This window comes from Lathyrus oleraceus, chromosome 2 (assembly GCF_024323335.1).
Source record: "Lathyrus oleraceus cultivar Zhongwan6 chromosome 2, CAAS_Psat_ZW6_1.0, whole genome shotgun sequence".
Taxonomy (NCBI): domain Eukaryota; kingdom Viridiplantae; phylum Streptophyta; class Magnoliopsida; order Fabales; family Fabaceae; genus Lathyrus; species Lathyrus oleraceus.
Genome location: NC_066580.1, coordinates 152,930,430 through 152,945,691, shown reverse-complemented (window position 1 = coordinate 152,945,691; position 15,262 = coordinate 152,930,430). Strand labels below are relative to the sequence as shown.

Genomic DNA, 15,262 nt, shown 5'->3' with positions numbered 1-15,262 from the left:
CTTCTGGAGTAACCTTGTCCAGCTTCTTTGTAGGACACCTGTTTATCAAATAGGCAGCTGTAGAAACAGCTTCTCCCCACAACTCTTTCGGAAGATTTTTCGCTTTCAACATGCTACGCACCATGTTCATAATCGTCCGATTTTTTCTCTCGGCAACACCATTTTGCTGAGGCGTATAGGGTGGTACAACCTCACGCACAATACCCTCATCGTCACAATAACTCCCAAATTCCCTCGAAGTAAATTCTCCTCCTCCATCGGTTTTGAGAATTTTGAGTTTGTGACTACTTTGTCGCTCAACCATGGATTTAAATCGTTTGAACATATCAAACACCTCATCCTTCCTCTTGATTAGATAAATCCACAGCTTCCTACTGAAGTCATCAATAAACGTGACAAAGTATCGGTTACCTCCATACGAGTTGACTTGCATCGGCCCACACACGTCCGAATACACCACCTCAAGAATATGCTTGGTCCTATGACCTGTATCCTTGCTGAAAACACTCTTGTGTTGCTTCCCTTGAACACATTCAACACACAACTCAGCTGGAACCACGATTCTTGGCAGCCCGGTCACCATACCATGTCTATGCAACGCGTCGAGGTCTCGAAAATTGAGATGACCAAGACGGTAGTGCCACAACCACTCCTCACGACTTGCCGCTGTAGCTAAACATCGATGCTCCATTACTTTCAATGCTATCTTGAAAGTTCGATTGGCAGCCATCGGTGCTTTAAGTACCAAAACTCCCTTTCGGTCCAAAACACGCAATACCTTGTTTTCCATGCGAATAATGTAATCTTTCTCGAGTAGTTGGCCAATGCTCAAGAGATTACATTTGATTCCTGGAATGTACAGCACATCCTTGATCAATGAACGACCACCATCTTTCTTCACGATCAAGACATCTCCAACGCCATCGGCGGATAACGTCGTATCATCGGCAAATCTCACTTTATTCTTCGTGGCTTGATTGATCTTGACAAACCAATCCTTTCTTCCCGTCATATGAGTCGAACAACCAGAATCCAAGTACCACTCATCGCTACTTTGAATTCCATCTCGAACCGTTACCATTGCGTTTTTCTCCGAACGCGTTTCTGCAGAATTGTTTGCACTGCTGCCACTGCTGTCCAGCCCTTTTCTCATGCCATAATTCTCTTCCGTGATCATCACAAGAAGCGTATTATCATCATTCGCTTCTTCCTTAGCAAACTTCGCCTCATCCGCGCGATTTTCTCTTCGTTTCGCGTGGCAATACTTTGCGAAATGCCCAAGCTTTTGACAATTGTAACACTTCACGTTACTTTTGTCGAATGGCTTGTGGGTTCCTTGATCACCCTCCTTGGAGCTTCCCTCACCTTTTTGCCCCTTTGAATTTTGTGAATCTCTACCACCAAAATTCTGGAAATTGGACTTCCCTCTCGGATGCCCTTTCCTCTCCGATCGTTTACTCTTCTCATGAAGTCGCGCTTGCAATGCTATTTCCGACTTCGCTTTATCGTTTCCCCTCTCATCCATTCGTTGTTCATGAGCTTCTAGTGAGCTTTGAAGCTCCTCCTTCGACAACGACGATAAATCCTTCGATTCTTCAAGCGCAACGACAATGTTGTCGAATCTTGGCGTTAAAGAACGCAAGATCTTCGACACAACATTCTGCTCTACCGTAGTTTCCCCGCACGACTTGATTTGATTCACCACACGCGTAATACGCGTCACATAATCGTTTATCGACTCCTTGTCCTCCATTTGCATTAACTCGAACTGTCGCTTGTGAGTTTGTAACCTCACCACTTTGGCTTTGGCAGCCCCTGCATAAGCCTTCTCAAGAATCTCCCACGCTTGCTTTGCGGAATCGCAATCGCCTACTTTTTCAAAGTTGTCACCATCGACACAAGAATGGATCAAGAACAGCGCTTTGTAATCCTTCTTCTTCTCTTCTTTGAACGTAGCCTTTTGAGCATCCGTAGCTCCTTCGACGAGAGACGTAACACCATCTTTGATCATCTCAAGAACGTCTTGATAGCCGAACAAAACCTTCATTTGCTTCGCCCATTTGTCGTAGTTTTTCGAGTCAAGGATTGGAAGATTGGTAGGTATTTTATCGTTTGAAACGGACATGATTGCAGCGGAATTGGATCAGAACCAAAGCTCTTGATGCCAAATGTTGGAAAAAACCAGAAATGGAATGGTGAAAACAGTGTGTTTGGGAAAGATGAAGATGATAATGTGAATAGAGAGAGATAGAGAAATAGAGAAAGATTGAGAGAATTGAATCATATGGCATTAACCTTTCAACTATGACATACAATGTCTATTTATACGGTACAAATTGGAACCACAAACAGGCCCAAGAATAACAGAAAAAACAGAATTGCAAAAACAGCTTATTTAATAAGTTGTTTTCACTGCAGTGCTTTTTAAAGCTCCTATCAAGCATTTGAATTATTAAGGACTTCCAATATGATTAACATAAAGGAAAGCATCATTTAAATCCTTCAATATTTTTTACGGGATTCAGATCATGGTAAAGTATTCAATATTTATTTAAATCATGGTAAAAACTCTAAAAGTATAGATATTATAAACTATGTTATTTGAATTACATATGGATCTTTCATGTTATTCTATCAAACTATCACTCAATTTATCCATTCAATCTTAATTATTATATTATTTTCTATCAACAAAACCTTGTTTCTCACCTTTATATATATCACCACAAAAATTTTCACCCAAAACTTCTCAAATCCGCATATCCATACAACTCAAAATTCCCCGGTCTTCTTGAAACATTGACTTTTGGTTATAAGTTTGTCTCTTACTTTGGTTTGTCACATTATATTTAAGTTCTGAATGAGTTGAAGTGTTATCTCTCCGTCTCCAAGGTTAATATTCTTATATACTAAAGATAACATTTTATTCTTCTTGTTTACAATTTTTCATCCATGAATAGCAGCAATATACAAGTTTGAAAATCGAAGCTACCTTTCACCATGTTAACTAGTAACAGAATTATTTAAATATATATATTTATATATTATTATATTCTTATAGTTAATTTAAATTATTATAATTTATTAAAGAACAAAGAAAAACTTTTAATAGATTGCTCTTATGTCGATAATGCAGATAACCATTATAAAAAGAACACTATAGTTGTAAGAGTTTAACTTTTTTTGTATATACGTCTTTATACCTTCCATTTACTTTTATAAGGTAATGCAAGTTATTAAAATTTTCTAAAATTTCTCCGTGTTATAATATGGATTGGGAATATTTATTATTAACATTAAATTAAAAATAAGTAGACATATTTCTATTTTTTATTTCACAGCTTAACATAACTTTACTTACATTTTAGTTGAATTTTTTTTATAGAATTCGGTTTCCTAAATTAGTAATTGATGTCTAAATAATTATAAGGTTACAATTGTATTTATACATAGATCATAACAATAATAAAATATATTATAAACAAAAGACTTCAAATAATATCGTCTCACGAACAATAAAATATTTTTATTTTTAATAATTTAAGTAAAAACACATGCAAAAGATCAAAACTAAATTAGCCATCACTCATAAACTATTATCTTTTGACACCATTTTCATAATTGTCTTCTTTATTAATCAAAATTCAATCCTCTTTGATTGGATAGGGGACATACATTTCTTACTATAAACCACTTTTGAATGCAATTCTAATAAAATCTATATGCGCAGTTGAATTTTCCAATATCTTCTCCAATTTGGTATTTATCCTAAAGTTAGATGAAATTTATTAGAAACAAAATATAACACAAACATATAAACATATCTATAATTGTCAATCCTTATTAAAAAAGAGTGTATAAATATTTTTAAAAAAACTACAACTTAACTAAAGTGGTTGCTTGCATTGAATTAACCTCTAAATTTTGTTCCTTAATCTACCCTTAAATGTTAGTTAAAAAGTTGGCAATACTTACTAGACAAATGCAACGTGATTGTTTATTTCACTACAACAAACAAGACCTTAGACAGCGCCTTTTTTAGCCTTAGACAGCGCTTTAAAGCGCTGTCTAAACCTCCGCTGCTAAAGGTTTAGACAGCGCTTTTTTAAATCTTAAAAGCGCTGTCTAAGCCCTCCCCCCCCCTTAGACAGCGCTTTGGCCAAAAGCGCTTTATAAGACCCTCTTATTTTAAAATTTTTAGGTATACCTTAGACAGCACTTTTGAAAAGCGCTGTCTAAGCCCCACCCCCTTAGACAGCGCTTTGGCCAAAAGCGCTTTCTAAGACCCTCTTATTTTAATTTTTTTAGGTATACCTTAGACAGCGTTTTTCAAAAAGCGCTGTCTAAGCCCCCCCCCCCCCCCTTAGACAGCGCTTTTGCCTAAAGCGCTTTCTAATCCCCCCCTTAGACAGCGCTTTTTACAAAAGCGCTGTCTAAGGTATACGAAAAATTTTGAAGCTTTTGTTTTAAACCACATTTTTTCCAAGTTTATAAACCAGAATTTCTACCTGTTTTCAACCAGATTTTGACAGACAATTATCACATTTTATATATGCCATTTTGGCCTTTTTTCTACCAATTTTTGGCTAACAAATATATATATATACCAATTCAAACCAATTTTGCCTTAAATGTATCAAAATATATACAAATTTATGTACACATTTACAAGTCATAACATATACTACAAATGTACACATTAATTACACAAATTTATGAACAAACATTGAGCTTTATCATGAATTGACACCACTCCTCTTTGATTTCGTCCACTTGATCCTTTGTATAAAATGCACACTTGAATTCATCAAAGTACTACATAATAATATAACATATTTTGAATTAATTCCAACTATTTAATTATATGAGATATGTGTAAATATAAAAATAACTCATAAGTTAGAAATACATACATCGGTGGGAATCTTTAATCGGCCCAAAGCAAGAGTATCTCGCATAAACCTCAACATGAAATACCCGCAATCTATTTGATTACGTTGTTGAGGACACTACATATGAAAAAAAATATATGGATTATAAATCCTAAGTTTTATCAAGTGTCTCACTAATATAATAATTGCTAACTGTTAACTATAATAATCGGTTTAACATTGATTAACAAAAACAATGAAAACAAACTGAAAGAAAGGAAAAAAAAACAATAATAAACTAGCGAGAACATATAAACAAGAGCTTGAGGAGATATATAGCTTAGACCCTGCAGTACAGCAAACAGAACAAAGTAGAAACTACAACCAAACAAGTCAGTATAGTATGTTCATAAGCCCTCACCCGGTGAATATTAATTAAAAGATTAAATGCAGAAAATCATGTCAAATGTATGTGAAAATGCCAAAAAAAAACTCTAGCATTGTTCAGAAACAAAGTGTTGTCAGGTAGAGAAAATATCTCAAATATCCTGGTGACCAATATCTTCTTAGAAGAATCCTCCTTCCTTCAAGATATGCACTATATGTGAATACCCTATTTAGGGTATTCAAGACAACCAACAATGCGATTCAAGAGTTGGAAACTACCCTCTTTGACTATATGATAAAACAATAATCAAATCCATTTGTGATTTCCTCCACAATGTTAGGCTCAAGAGCTTTGGGTGGGGGGTAAAACCATGTGCATAAAGTATATTCAATCCTTATCTGCTACTTAATACTCATTCACTTGAGTGATGTATTTTCCAACAATGCAGAGAGGCAAATGGTTATGTGGGCTATGTCAGCAAAGATATAATGCTTCTTTAGCATCATCTTGAATGGAAATAAATATTATGCAAAATCGGGAAAATATTAAGGTGGTAAAGATATTAATGCTTCTTTAGCATTTATCTTGCAGTTGCCAGGACAAAACACTCAAAGAAACAAATAACTCCAGCAGCAAATATTACCAGTTCATTGTGCTTTTTTACTTTCTTAGGATGACACCATATCACAAATCCTACAACAGATCTACACATCCCAAGAAAGTATCTTTTGACTTTATTAATTCCTTAAGTAGTGTTCTTATTACTACAAACTAGTTAAACATAGTGCTGATTAGTTCACTTCTGTCCTGATCGCAGCACTGTAAAGAAACAATTAATCCAAAGTAACTAAACATCTCTTGAAAGAATCAAAATAGAGAACCAACTTTTTGATAAATTCAGCAGATAAAAATTCCATTAATCCTTAACCAAACAAGAAGGCATCCCTAGCCTTGGTCTCTGTCCAAATGAAAGGAAGAGCAGTGACAAATCTTTAACATTATCTGCCCATAAATGGTATCATAAATCAAGGTTTGATTACACATCACTGCTAAATATTTCTTTTTCCGTCTCTCATTAACTTGACTCCATACAGCACAAAATCAAGAACTGATATCTATACCCTATGCATTCTAATGTAATACACAAAGTTCAATGCCAAAGAGTTATCGGCTTACTTACCTCAATAATAAGATCCAGATCCACCGCTGCCCATGTAACTGCTACCGCCGCCGGCACCTCTGCCAGAATACATTGACGAATATGAGCTGCCGCCAACCTACATTGCATGGACAATACATAAGAATGTAACAAAACATACACAGAACACTAATTCCTATTGACATTGGGAAAGGACGGGAAAATTACATCACTTCCACGAGAAACGTAATCACCATCATAACTTGACGAGTACATGCCTCCAACATCACTGCCACCATAAGATCCTGATAGACAAAAAATAATAGAATTGTAAGTAAAGAAAACTTCAATGTTGAAAAGAAGAGACCAGACTATTTGCAACGAAATTCACCTCCACCATAACCTGTTCCCTGCCGACTGCTATACATCCCGTGTGATTCTTGACCAGAAATAGAACTTCGGCTGCCACTGCCATATCCAAGATTTGATCTTCCAACTCTACGAATCAAAATGTAAGAATGAATTACAGGACAACAAACAATATGGTTAGTGTGGAGAATTGCAAAACTGTAATATTAGATTAAACTAACCTATCACCATAAGCATCACCATACTGTGAAGCACTGCCCCCATAATCATATTCCATTCGAGCTCTTGATTGACGAGCACCAGTATCAGCATATCGCGGGGGAACATCATCCTGATTAGACATATGTATTATATTAATACTTAGGATTTAATACTGTTAAAACTCTCCACTAACTTTCTCTTGATTTGCTAACTGTTAACTAACACATAACTTCCAAATAATTGCTAAGTCCAGACCAAGCTTGCAAATAATTTCTAACTTTTTCCTTTAATCACATCCAAACTGTAATTGTTTTCAAATTCTAACAAGTGAGTCTAACCAACAACTTAGCAATTTCACTCTAACCTTTTCTCTATTAACAGGACACCTCCAAAAGCTCCACAGCACATGAAAGTCATAACATATCCAAACCTGCTAACAGAAGTAAAAATATATCAACCAAATTTAACTGATAACTCAACTAAAACTAACTTCATCGAAAGCCAACATCCATAATCTTGCATCAATAATCCAACAGCAGTTCCAGAAATCGATTTCAAATATTCAAGCAAGGCAATGCCCAACAGCAGCATATGCATAGCAGAAAAATCCAAAGTTGCGAATAACTAGGCAACTAAAACCTGAAAGTCACAGTAAGAGAAAACGATTTTAGAAATTAACCCAACTCACAATCCAGGTTTCAGAACTATAATCAGTTTCTTTTCAATAACCTGTTTTAATCCAAAGCTGCGAATAACTAGGCAACTCCTTTTTTTGTTGTGCGGAAGCATTGCTAACCTCATTTTCTTGAAGCTACATGTCATATAAATAGTTAGATCAAATTAAGAATGTAACAACTTCCATGAATATATGTCATATAATTGTATATTACCTCTTTTCTTGAAACCGTGGACTCGGTATGCCGTGGAATCGCATTATCTTTTGATTTGGATTTTGTGGGAGTCTATTTAACATAACCAAGGAAAATATGTAAGTAAAATTTTAAGCATAAATTTTAAACTTTGAATATACACATTAAAGTTAACATAAGTTTTAAGCATACCTCATATCCTACGCATATGAGGTTTGTCGGCCATGCAACAAACGAACCTACTGCTTTTTTCTTCAGTGTCTTTGTTATCCCCCTTGACTTTTTTCTTTTTGTTTTTGACACCTTTACTAGACTCGTCCAATTTCATACCATCTGACCTCACAAGATGATAAACACGTTTCTTTGCATAGTCAAATATCTTATAGCTCGCCTCTGCAAAAATCCAAACAGATCGAAAACTCTCCGACACTCTAAGTGTATCCAAATATTTCAAGTAAGTCACCACATCATACCTATCAGGAAAATGGCACACAACAATCAGTGCCTAAATGAATAATTAAATAAAAGGCATGCAACCGCAATCTAATCTATGACATTGACGTTTTCAATGTCCCTATAACCGCTTTTGACCCTAAATTTCCACATTGTGGAGAATTGCAAAGCAGCTATTACAATGACTGTGGTTTAAAACCTTGATAAGCAGCAAGCACCATTAAAGATACATCAAATAGAATACAAATGCAATGAAAGAACAAACAGCAAAAGAACCTGACTAGATAATCCAACAATTTCCTCAAGGTCTTGAGATCAGAGACGAGTTGCTTAGTCTGTTTCCCCAAAGTATGCCAAATTGGATCCAACTGTCTCCTGACAATCTCATCAAACGACTTGAACAACCCATTCTCCACAGTCAAATCCTCCACATCAACCTTATTCGTCTTCCTCATCTCCTTCAAGCACGCACCCATAACTTCAACAATAGCCTTCTGAATCCCAATCATGTACTTACTCATCGGAACCCTAATATCGACAACATCCGGCGGGTCCTGCTCAAGCTCCTGCGAAACATAAACCTGAAATCTCGGCCAAAGATGCAGCTTACGAATATGAAAACACTTCATAGTTCTCTCCGCCTTCGCAAAACCCGAAACCATCGCTTGTGGCCTATCGGAGAAAACACGAACAAACGCACTTCGATTGAGAGAACGAAAAATCCTAACAATAAAAGCTTCAGTGGAAGTCTCCGAAACGGAATGAGCGTTGAGGATGATGAGTCCGGAGATAATTGAGGCAGGTAGTTTATTAGTGAGAAGATCAACGATGAGGATTCTAGGGGTAATGAAACAGACGGAGCCGGAAGAGTAGAGGGAGTGGCGGTGGTTAACGGGGAGGTCGGCGGTGATTTCGACGGGGACTTGGTAGAATTGGGGGTTTAGGGTTTTGAGATGGAAATTGATTTTGGATTTGAGAGTGGCGGAGGAAGGAGATAGAATGAGAAGTGTTCCCTGAGAAGTGGAGTGAAGAAGGAGAAGAGATGAAATGAGTTTCGATAGAGAGAGACCTGAAGAGAGAATGACGAGACCGCCATTGGTGTCTTCGAGAAGCTCTGTGATTATGTGTTCGTGGAATTGAAGACTTCCAAAAGCGCTTTCTAAAAGCGCTTTCCAAAAGCGCTTAGACAGCGCTTTCCAAAAGCGCTTTCTAAACCCCCCCTTAGACAGCGCTTTTGGTTTTAATTTTTTTTTTAATTTAAAGACTTTAGACAGCGCTTTATCAAAAGCGCTGACTAAGGTCTATATTTAAAAGCGCTTTCATTATTTTTTTGGAATATTTTCCGTGTTTTATTTTAATTTTAACCTTAGACAGCGCTTTCTTTTAAAAGCGCTGTCTAAGATGCGTGTTAAAAGTAATTTTTGGCGTAGTGTTTCCAGGATTCTCATCGACTGTCTCAAAATTTTCATGACCAATATTGTTACAAATTCCTTCTCTCCATCTCAAACAATTTGTTAGGTATTGTAGCCACCACGACTGCAAATCATTATTCGTATATAACTATTAAATTAAAATTATATAATTTATTATGGCAATAAATATTCATGGGAATGGTTATACATATTAATCAACAATTACTCTTTTCTAAATTAAAGTTTAAAAATGAAAATAAGTAAGGATGACAAATTTCTCTTAAAGAAGAGTTTACAAAAAAGATTTTTTTTGGAATAATTGTAAGAACTAAAGATTAAAAAAAGAAAAAAGAAAAGAAAATTTAATAGTAAGAAAAAGAGAATCAATTTGAGACGCATACATAAAGAGAAAAGAGATTAAGTAATAAAACTTGTTCTTGAGAAAAGATTCACCATGTTGAATATCTCATTTTGACCATGATTTGATTGGTCAAGATGGCTAGATAGTAGTCAATGGTCATTAGATCCTATAAAAAAAATATTTGCACATACAACGCATTTTATTAGATGTGGATGATTAGATATAACTATTAAGAAAAGAAGTGAATTATGTATAAAAGATTGTGATAAATACATAAGTATGTACTCTCTCTGGTTCTTATTATAAGAAAAAATCTATTTTTTTATTCATTCAATAATTAATGTATCTGGTTCAGATATATATATATATATATATATATATATATATATATATATATATATATATATATAATATATATATTATATATATATATATATATATATATATATATATATATATATATATATATATATATATATATATATATATATTATATATATATATATATATATATATATATATATATATCAATTATTCTATAAATCTAAAAGATGAAATTTCTCTTATAATAAATACTAGAGGGAATGTTATTCTATAATAAAAGAAAAATAAAGTCAAATTTTATAAATATAAATTATCTCAAGTTTTAATAAATATTATATTAAAGATCTCGTAGATAGAAATGTCCTATTAACTATTTTGAAAATAGTCTCATAAGGGTTAGTATAGTAGCGCAACAATAATGATGTCGTTGATATTTATTATTTTTAATAAGCTAAATATTTGGTGTAATATATATGTTATCATAGGAAGGATAGTGATGTTAATAAACTCGGCCTTAACCTCCACCCTTTTTTTTATGTTTACTTTATGAAGATGCTTATAAAGATTTAGAAGAGGATTGACTGACTTTGGGGGAGGTTTCATTGGGATACAGATAAAGGGGATCCTTTTATTTTGTTTAAATGATTAGAGGTCGTAAGGTAAAGTGTAATGGTGACTTGAATATGTGAGTGATTTAAGACATGTCAAGTTACGTCTTCTAAGTAAATCGTGTTTGAGGATGATCACAAATGTTAGTGGTGTTTGGTACGACATATATTTGGCGAGCTTTGACACTCATATTGTTTCTTTTTTGGGTAGGACTTCTAGGTTTAAGTTAACTTCAATTATGTGAAAGAATACATGTTATCTTAGATTCGACATTCGGCCATTTTAGACTAACTCATTAATGGATTATTTAAAAGACAAGATATCTTTTGAGATTAAATGTTCTCCCTTTAAGTTAACAAAATTACTCATGTTATTTTAAGTTTAGAATATAAGTTGTTGTAAGACGAATATAATAGTATGGAATCATTCAATTATTTTTGATTGTGTGAATTGTTTTATATATTAAAAAAGTATCTAAATTTATTTTATGTAATAATTTAACATTAATCATGATCGTTGGAACTAGATACGATAATTGTGGAAAAAAACCTCTTTAAATATATTGAGTTTTTAGTCATAATTATGAAGTTCCTGTGTGTTAAAATTCCTATAACATTAATCCCTCTAAAAACATATTTTTTTAAAACAAGTTATGATCCTTCATCTTTAAAGTCATTAGTTTTTAATATTAAAACTTTAGTTTTCATTTCATAATAACACTCAAGTTGGTTTGATTAATTATGTATTTGTGTTACATTATTTTATTATTACTTCTTTAATTATGCATGTGTTCTTTAATTTACATCTTTATGATTCAAACAAAGGAAGACATCATTTAAATCCTTAAATATTTTTGACGACATTCAAATTATATTAAAATATTAAATATTGATTTGAATCATGGTAAAAATTCTAAAAGTCTACATATTGTGAAGTATATTTTTTGAATTACACTTCTCATGATTCAAGCTATGTGCTAATTTTTAATAAACTGGATGCATATAAATCTCTCTTCTAATTAAATCAAACTATCACTCAATTTGTCGATTCATTCTTAAATATCATATTATTTTCTATCAATCTATATCTATCTCTTCACAATATCTTTAACAAAAACTTCTCAAATTCCCATATCCCTACAACTCAAAAGTTGGTCTCTCACTTTAGTTTGTCACAACATATTTGAGTTCTTAGTTAGTTGAAGTGATAACGAGTAACAATATTAATTAAAGATATGTCATCCATGGATAGCAAGAAGCAACTTTAAAAATCTAAGCTACCTAACACCATATTAATGAGTAATAATATTAATTAAATATATGTTTTTATATATCATTATATTCATATAATTAATTTAAATGATTATAATTTATTAAATAACAAAGAAAAACTTTCAATAAATTGGTCTCATGTCCACAATGCAGAGAACCATTACATATCTTTGTGAACCTTATTCCACAGTTACGTGATATATGTTTTTATACCTTCCATTTAGTTTTATAATATTGATTACTAAGAAGTTACTTAAATTTTCTAAAATTCCACCATGTTATAACATGGATTGGGAATATTTATTATCAACATTAAATTAAAAATAAATATACATATTTCAAATTTTTTATTTCACAACTTAATTGAACTTTACTTACTTTTCAGTTGAATTTTTTGATACAGAACTCGGTTTACTAAACTCGGTTACAATTATATTTATAAATAAATCATAACAATAATAAAAAATATTCTAAACAAAAGACTTCAAATAATAGTCTCACGAACAATTAAATATATTTATTTTTAACAATTTAAGTAAAAAGAAAGCAAAAGATCAAAGGAAAATTAACCATCACTCATAAAATATTATCTTTGAACACCGTTTTCATAATTGTATTCTTTATTAATCAAAACTCAATCCTCTTCGATTGCATAGGGGGCATGCATTTCTCACTGCAAGCCACTCTTGAATGCAAGTCCAGTGAAATCTATGTGCGCAGTTCAATTTTCCAATATCTTCTCCAATTTTATATTTACCCTAAAATAAGATAAAAATTTATTAGAAACAAAATATAACACAAACATATAAATATACACATAATTGTCAATCCTTATTAAAGAAGAGTGTATATATAAAAAATATGATTGCTTGCATTGAATTAACCTCTAATTTTTTTTCTTAATCTACCCTTAAATGTTAGTTACAAAATTTGAAATACTTACCAGACAAATACAACATGATTGTTTATTTGCACGATTCTCAAAAATTTCATGACGAATGTTGTTATAAATTGCTTCTCTCCTTCTCAAACGATTGGTTAGGTATTGTAGCCACCACGACTGCAAATCATTATTAGTACTCCCTCCGACCTTATTTATAAGCAAAAGTCTTCTAATTTTTTTGACCTTAAATATAAGCAAATGTCAACAAATCTAGGTGCATTTAATGCCTTTATTCCTAAAGTATTCTTGCATTAATTACTTTGTTGTTACTAGAAGACAATTTAATTGAGGGTATACTAGTAATTGTGTTGTCTCTCTCACATAAAATCAAAAAACTTAAATGCACTTAAATATATTTCTTAATAAGCGTAAAATTTATCTTTTTTGTTTATAAATCAGGCCAGAGTAGTATATAACTATTCAAATAAAATTACAAAATCTATATTGAAATATTAACTTCTTATAATATAAAGTGGATGATTTGAGGGGTAAATACAACATGGCGTTGATTCTTGATCCTGCTATCAGGATTCTGAGATAACTACGTTGTAAAATCAACCTACTTAATTCTATTAAATCATATTTCAGAAGAAGGAGTCACTAAAACACCTATCTTTGATTGACTACCTCTTGTAAAGAAAAATAGTACACCTTCTAAGATTAATGTTTTCTCCTAAAAGAGTCAGTTATGTACAAACCAACATTTTTGAAAACATAACCTAATATAAAGAGAACATTGAAAAGTCAAAATAGAAAATAATATATATATATATATATATATATATATATATATATATATATATATATATATATATATATATATATATATATATATATATATATATATATAAAATAGATTTTTAAGGATAAATAGGTGAGATTAGTATACGGTATAATTTTATATTTTATGTATTTTCTTCGTATTAATTGTAAAATCAATAACAGAAAAATAATGAGATAATTAAAATATATAAATTAATGTAAAAAAATATACCTCCACCCTTGAAGGTTTATTAGAGTGTTGACGTTCCCAAGTAATTTGAACCTATTGTAAATGAAAGTTAATAAAGATGAAACGAGGAGGATTGCATTAAGTTATAGACAAATTTTATGTTTGAACTATCAACTAATATAATTATTTACATTAAAATTTTATTATTTCACCCTACATAATGAACCTAGTGCAAGTAGTATATATTTATCATAGAATTTAATTCATCATTCTAAATCACCCAAAATTATTCTAAGATATATAAGAAAATCATAAATTCAAATAAATTTCATCCTATAATAATGAAATATTAATAAAACATACCCTATTCTCATGGATTCTCTAACGTCAGGATCAGTAACATAAATTACACGTTGTTGTTCAACATTGCTTGTAGCTGTGATAGGTTCTTCAAAATTCGAATTAGCTTCATTCTCCATCATACATGTATTTGTAAAGTTGTTATTTCCTCCTTAGCTTCCACCTATGAATACTATATAGTTTGTAATCAAATATGCCAATATTTTACCCTAATATCAAAATTCAAGTCATACTTGCAAACAAAATAATATGGTGGTAAATCTAAAAGATTATATATTAACATATTAAATCTAAAAGATTATAAATTAACATATTGTAATCTTACCTTCCGTGTTCATTATTATCAATTACTATGGTTTCTTAATTATTAAAAAAAAAATATTTCACAATCCAATAAACTCTAGAAGTGTATTCCTCCATGGCACTCTAGCTACAAGGAAAATTAATAGACAGTAATATTCAACAGTTTTCAATTAATAAAATAGTTGCATTAACTGCTTTAGAAAAACAACCGTATGTAAGAATATTTACCACCCTAACAAAGCATTTCCACAAATTTCTTGTTCCTCAAATGTTAACATTAAAGTATAAATACCTAGAAAAATTATCACCACTTTCTCTAAGCAATTCCATATATTTCACTTTTAAATGTATTACAAAGCATAATATTATATAATATCATATAAAACAATTTATAAATAGTCACAAGAATTCTAAACATATTAGAGACGAGCCGCAACA

General features: G+C 31.9%; 2 protein-coding genes across 2 annotated transcripts; both read right to left on the bottom strand.

The window, feature by feature from the left end:
* Positions 1–6,132: 6,132 nt before the first annotated feature.
* Positions 6,133–7,470, bottom strand: LOC127118622 (uncharacterized). The gene is made up of 4 exons (XM_051048849.1): positions 6,988–7,470; positions 6,789–6,895; positions 6,626–6,702; positions 6,133–6,536 (listed from the first exon to the last, which is right to left on the bottom strand). Exons 1-4 carry the CDS (start codon positions 7,107–7,109, stop codon positions 6,441–6,443), a joined length of 402 nt encoding a protein of 133 aa, XP_050904806.1. The 5' UTR covers positions 7,110–7,470; the 3' UTR covers positions 6,133–6,440.
* A 121-nt stretch (positions 7,471–7,591) lies between these two features.
* LOC127122373 (DNA repair endonuclease UVH1-like) lies at positions 7,592–14,640 on the bottom strand. Its single transcript, XM_051052716.1, has 7 exons — positions 14,548–14,640; positions 14,204–14,254; positions 12,941–13,024; positions 9,774–9,825; positions 8,566–9,457; positions 8,072–8,309; positions 7,592–7,606 (listed from the first exon to the last, which is right to left on the bottom strand). The coding sequence occupies exons 1-7, from the start codon at positions 14,638–14,640 to the stop codon at positions 7,592–7,594; spliced, it is 1,425 nt and encodes a 474-aa protein (XP_050908673.1).
* Positions 14,641–15,262: the final 622 nt, after the last annotated feature.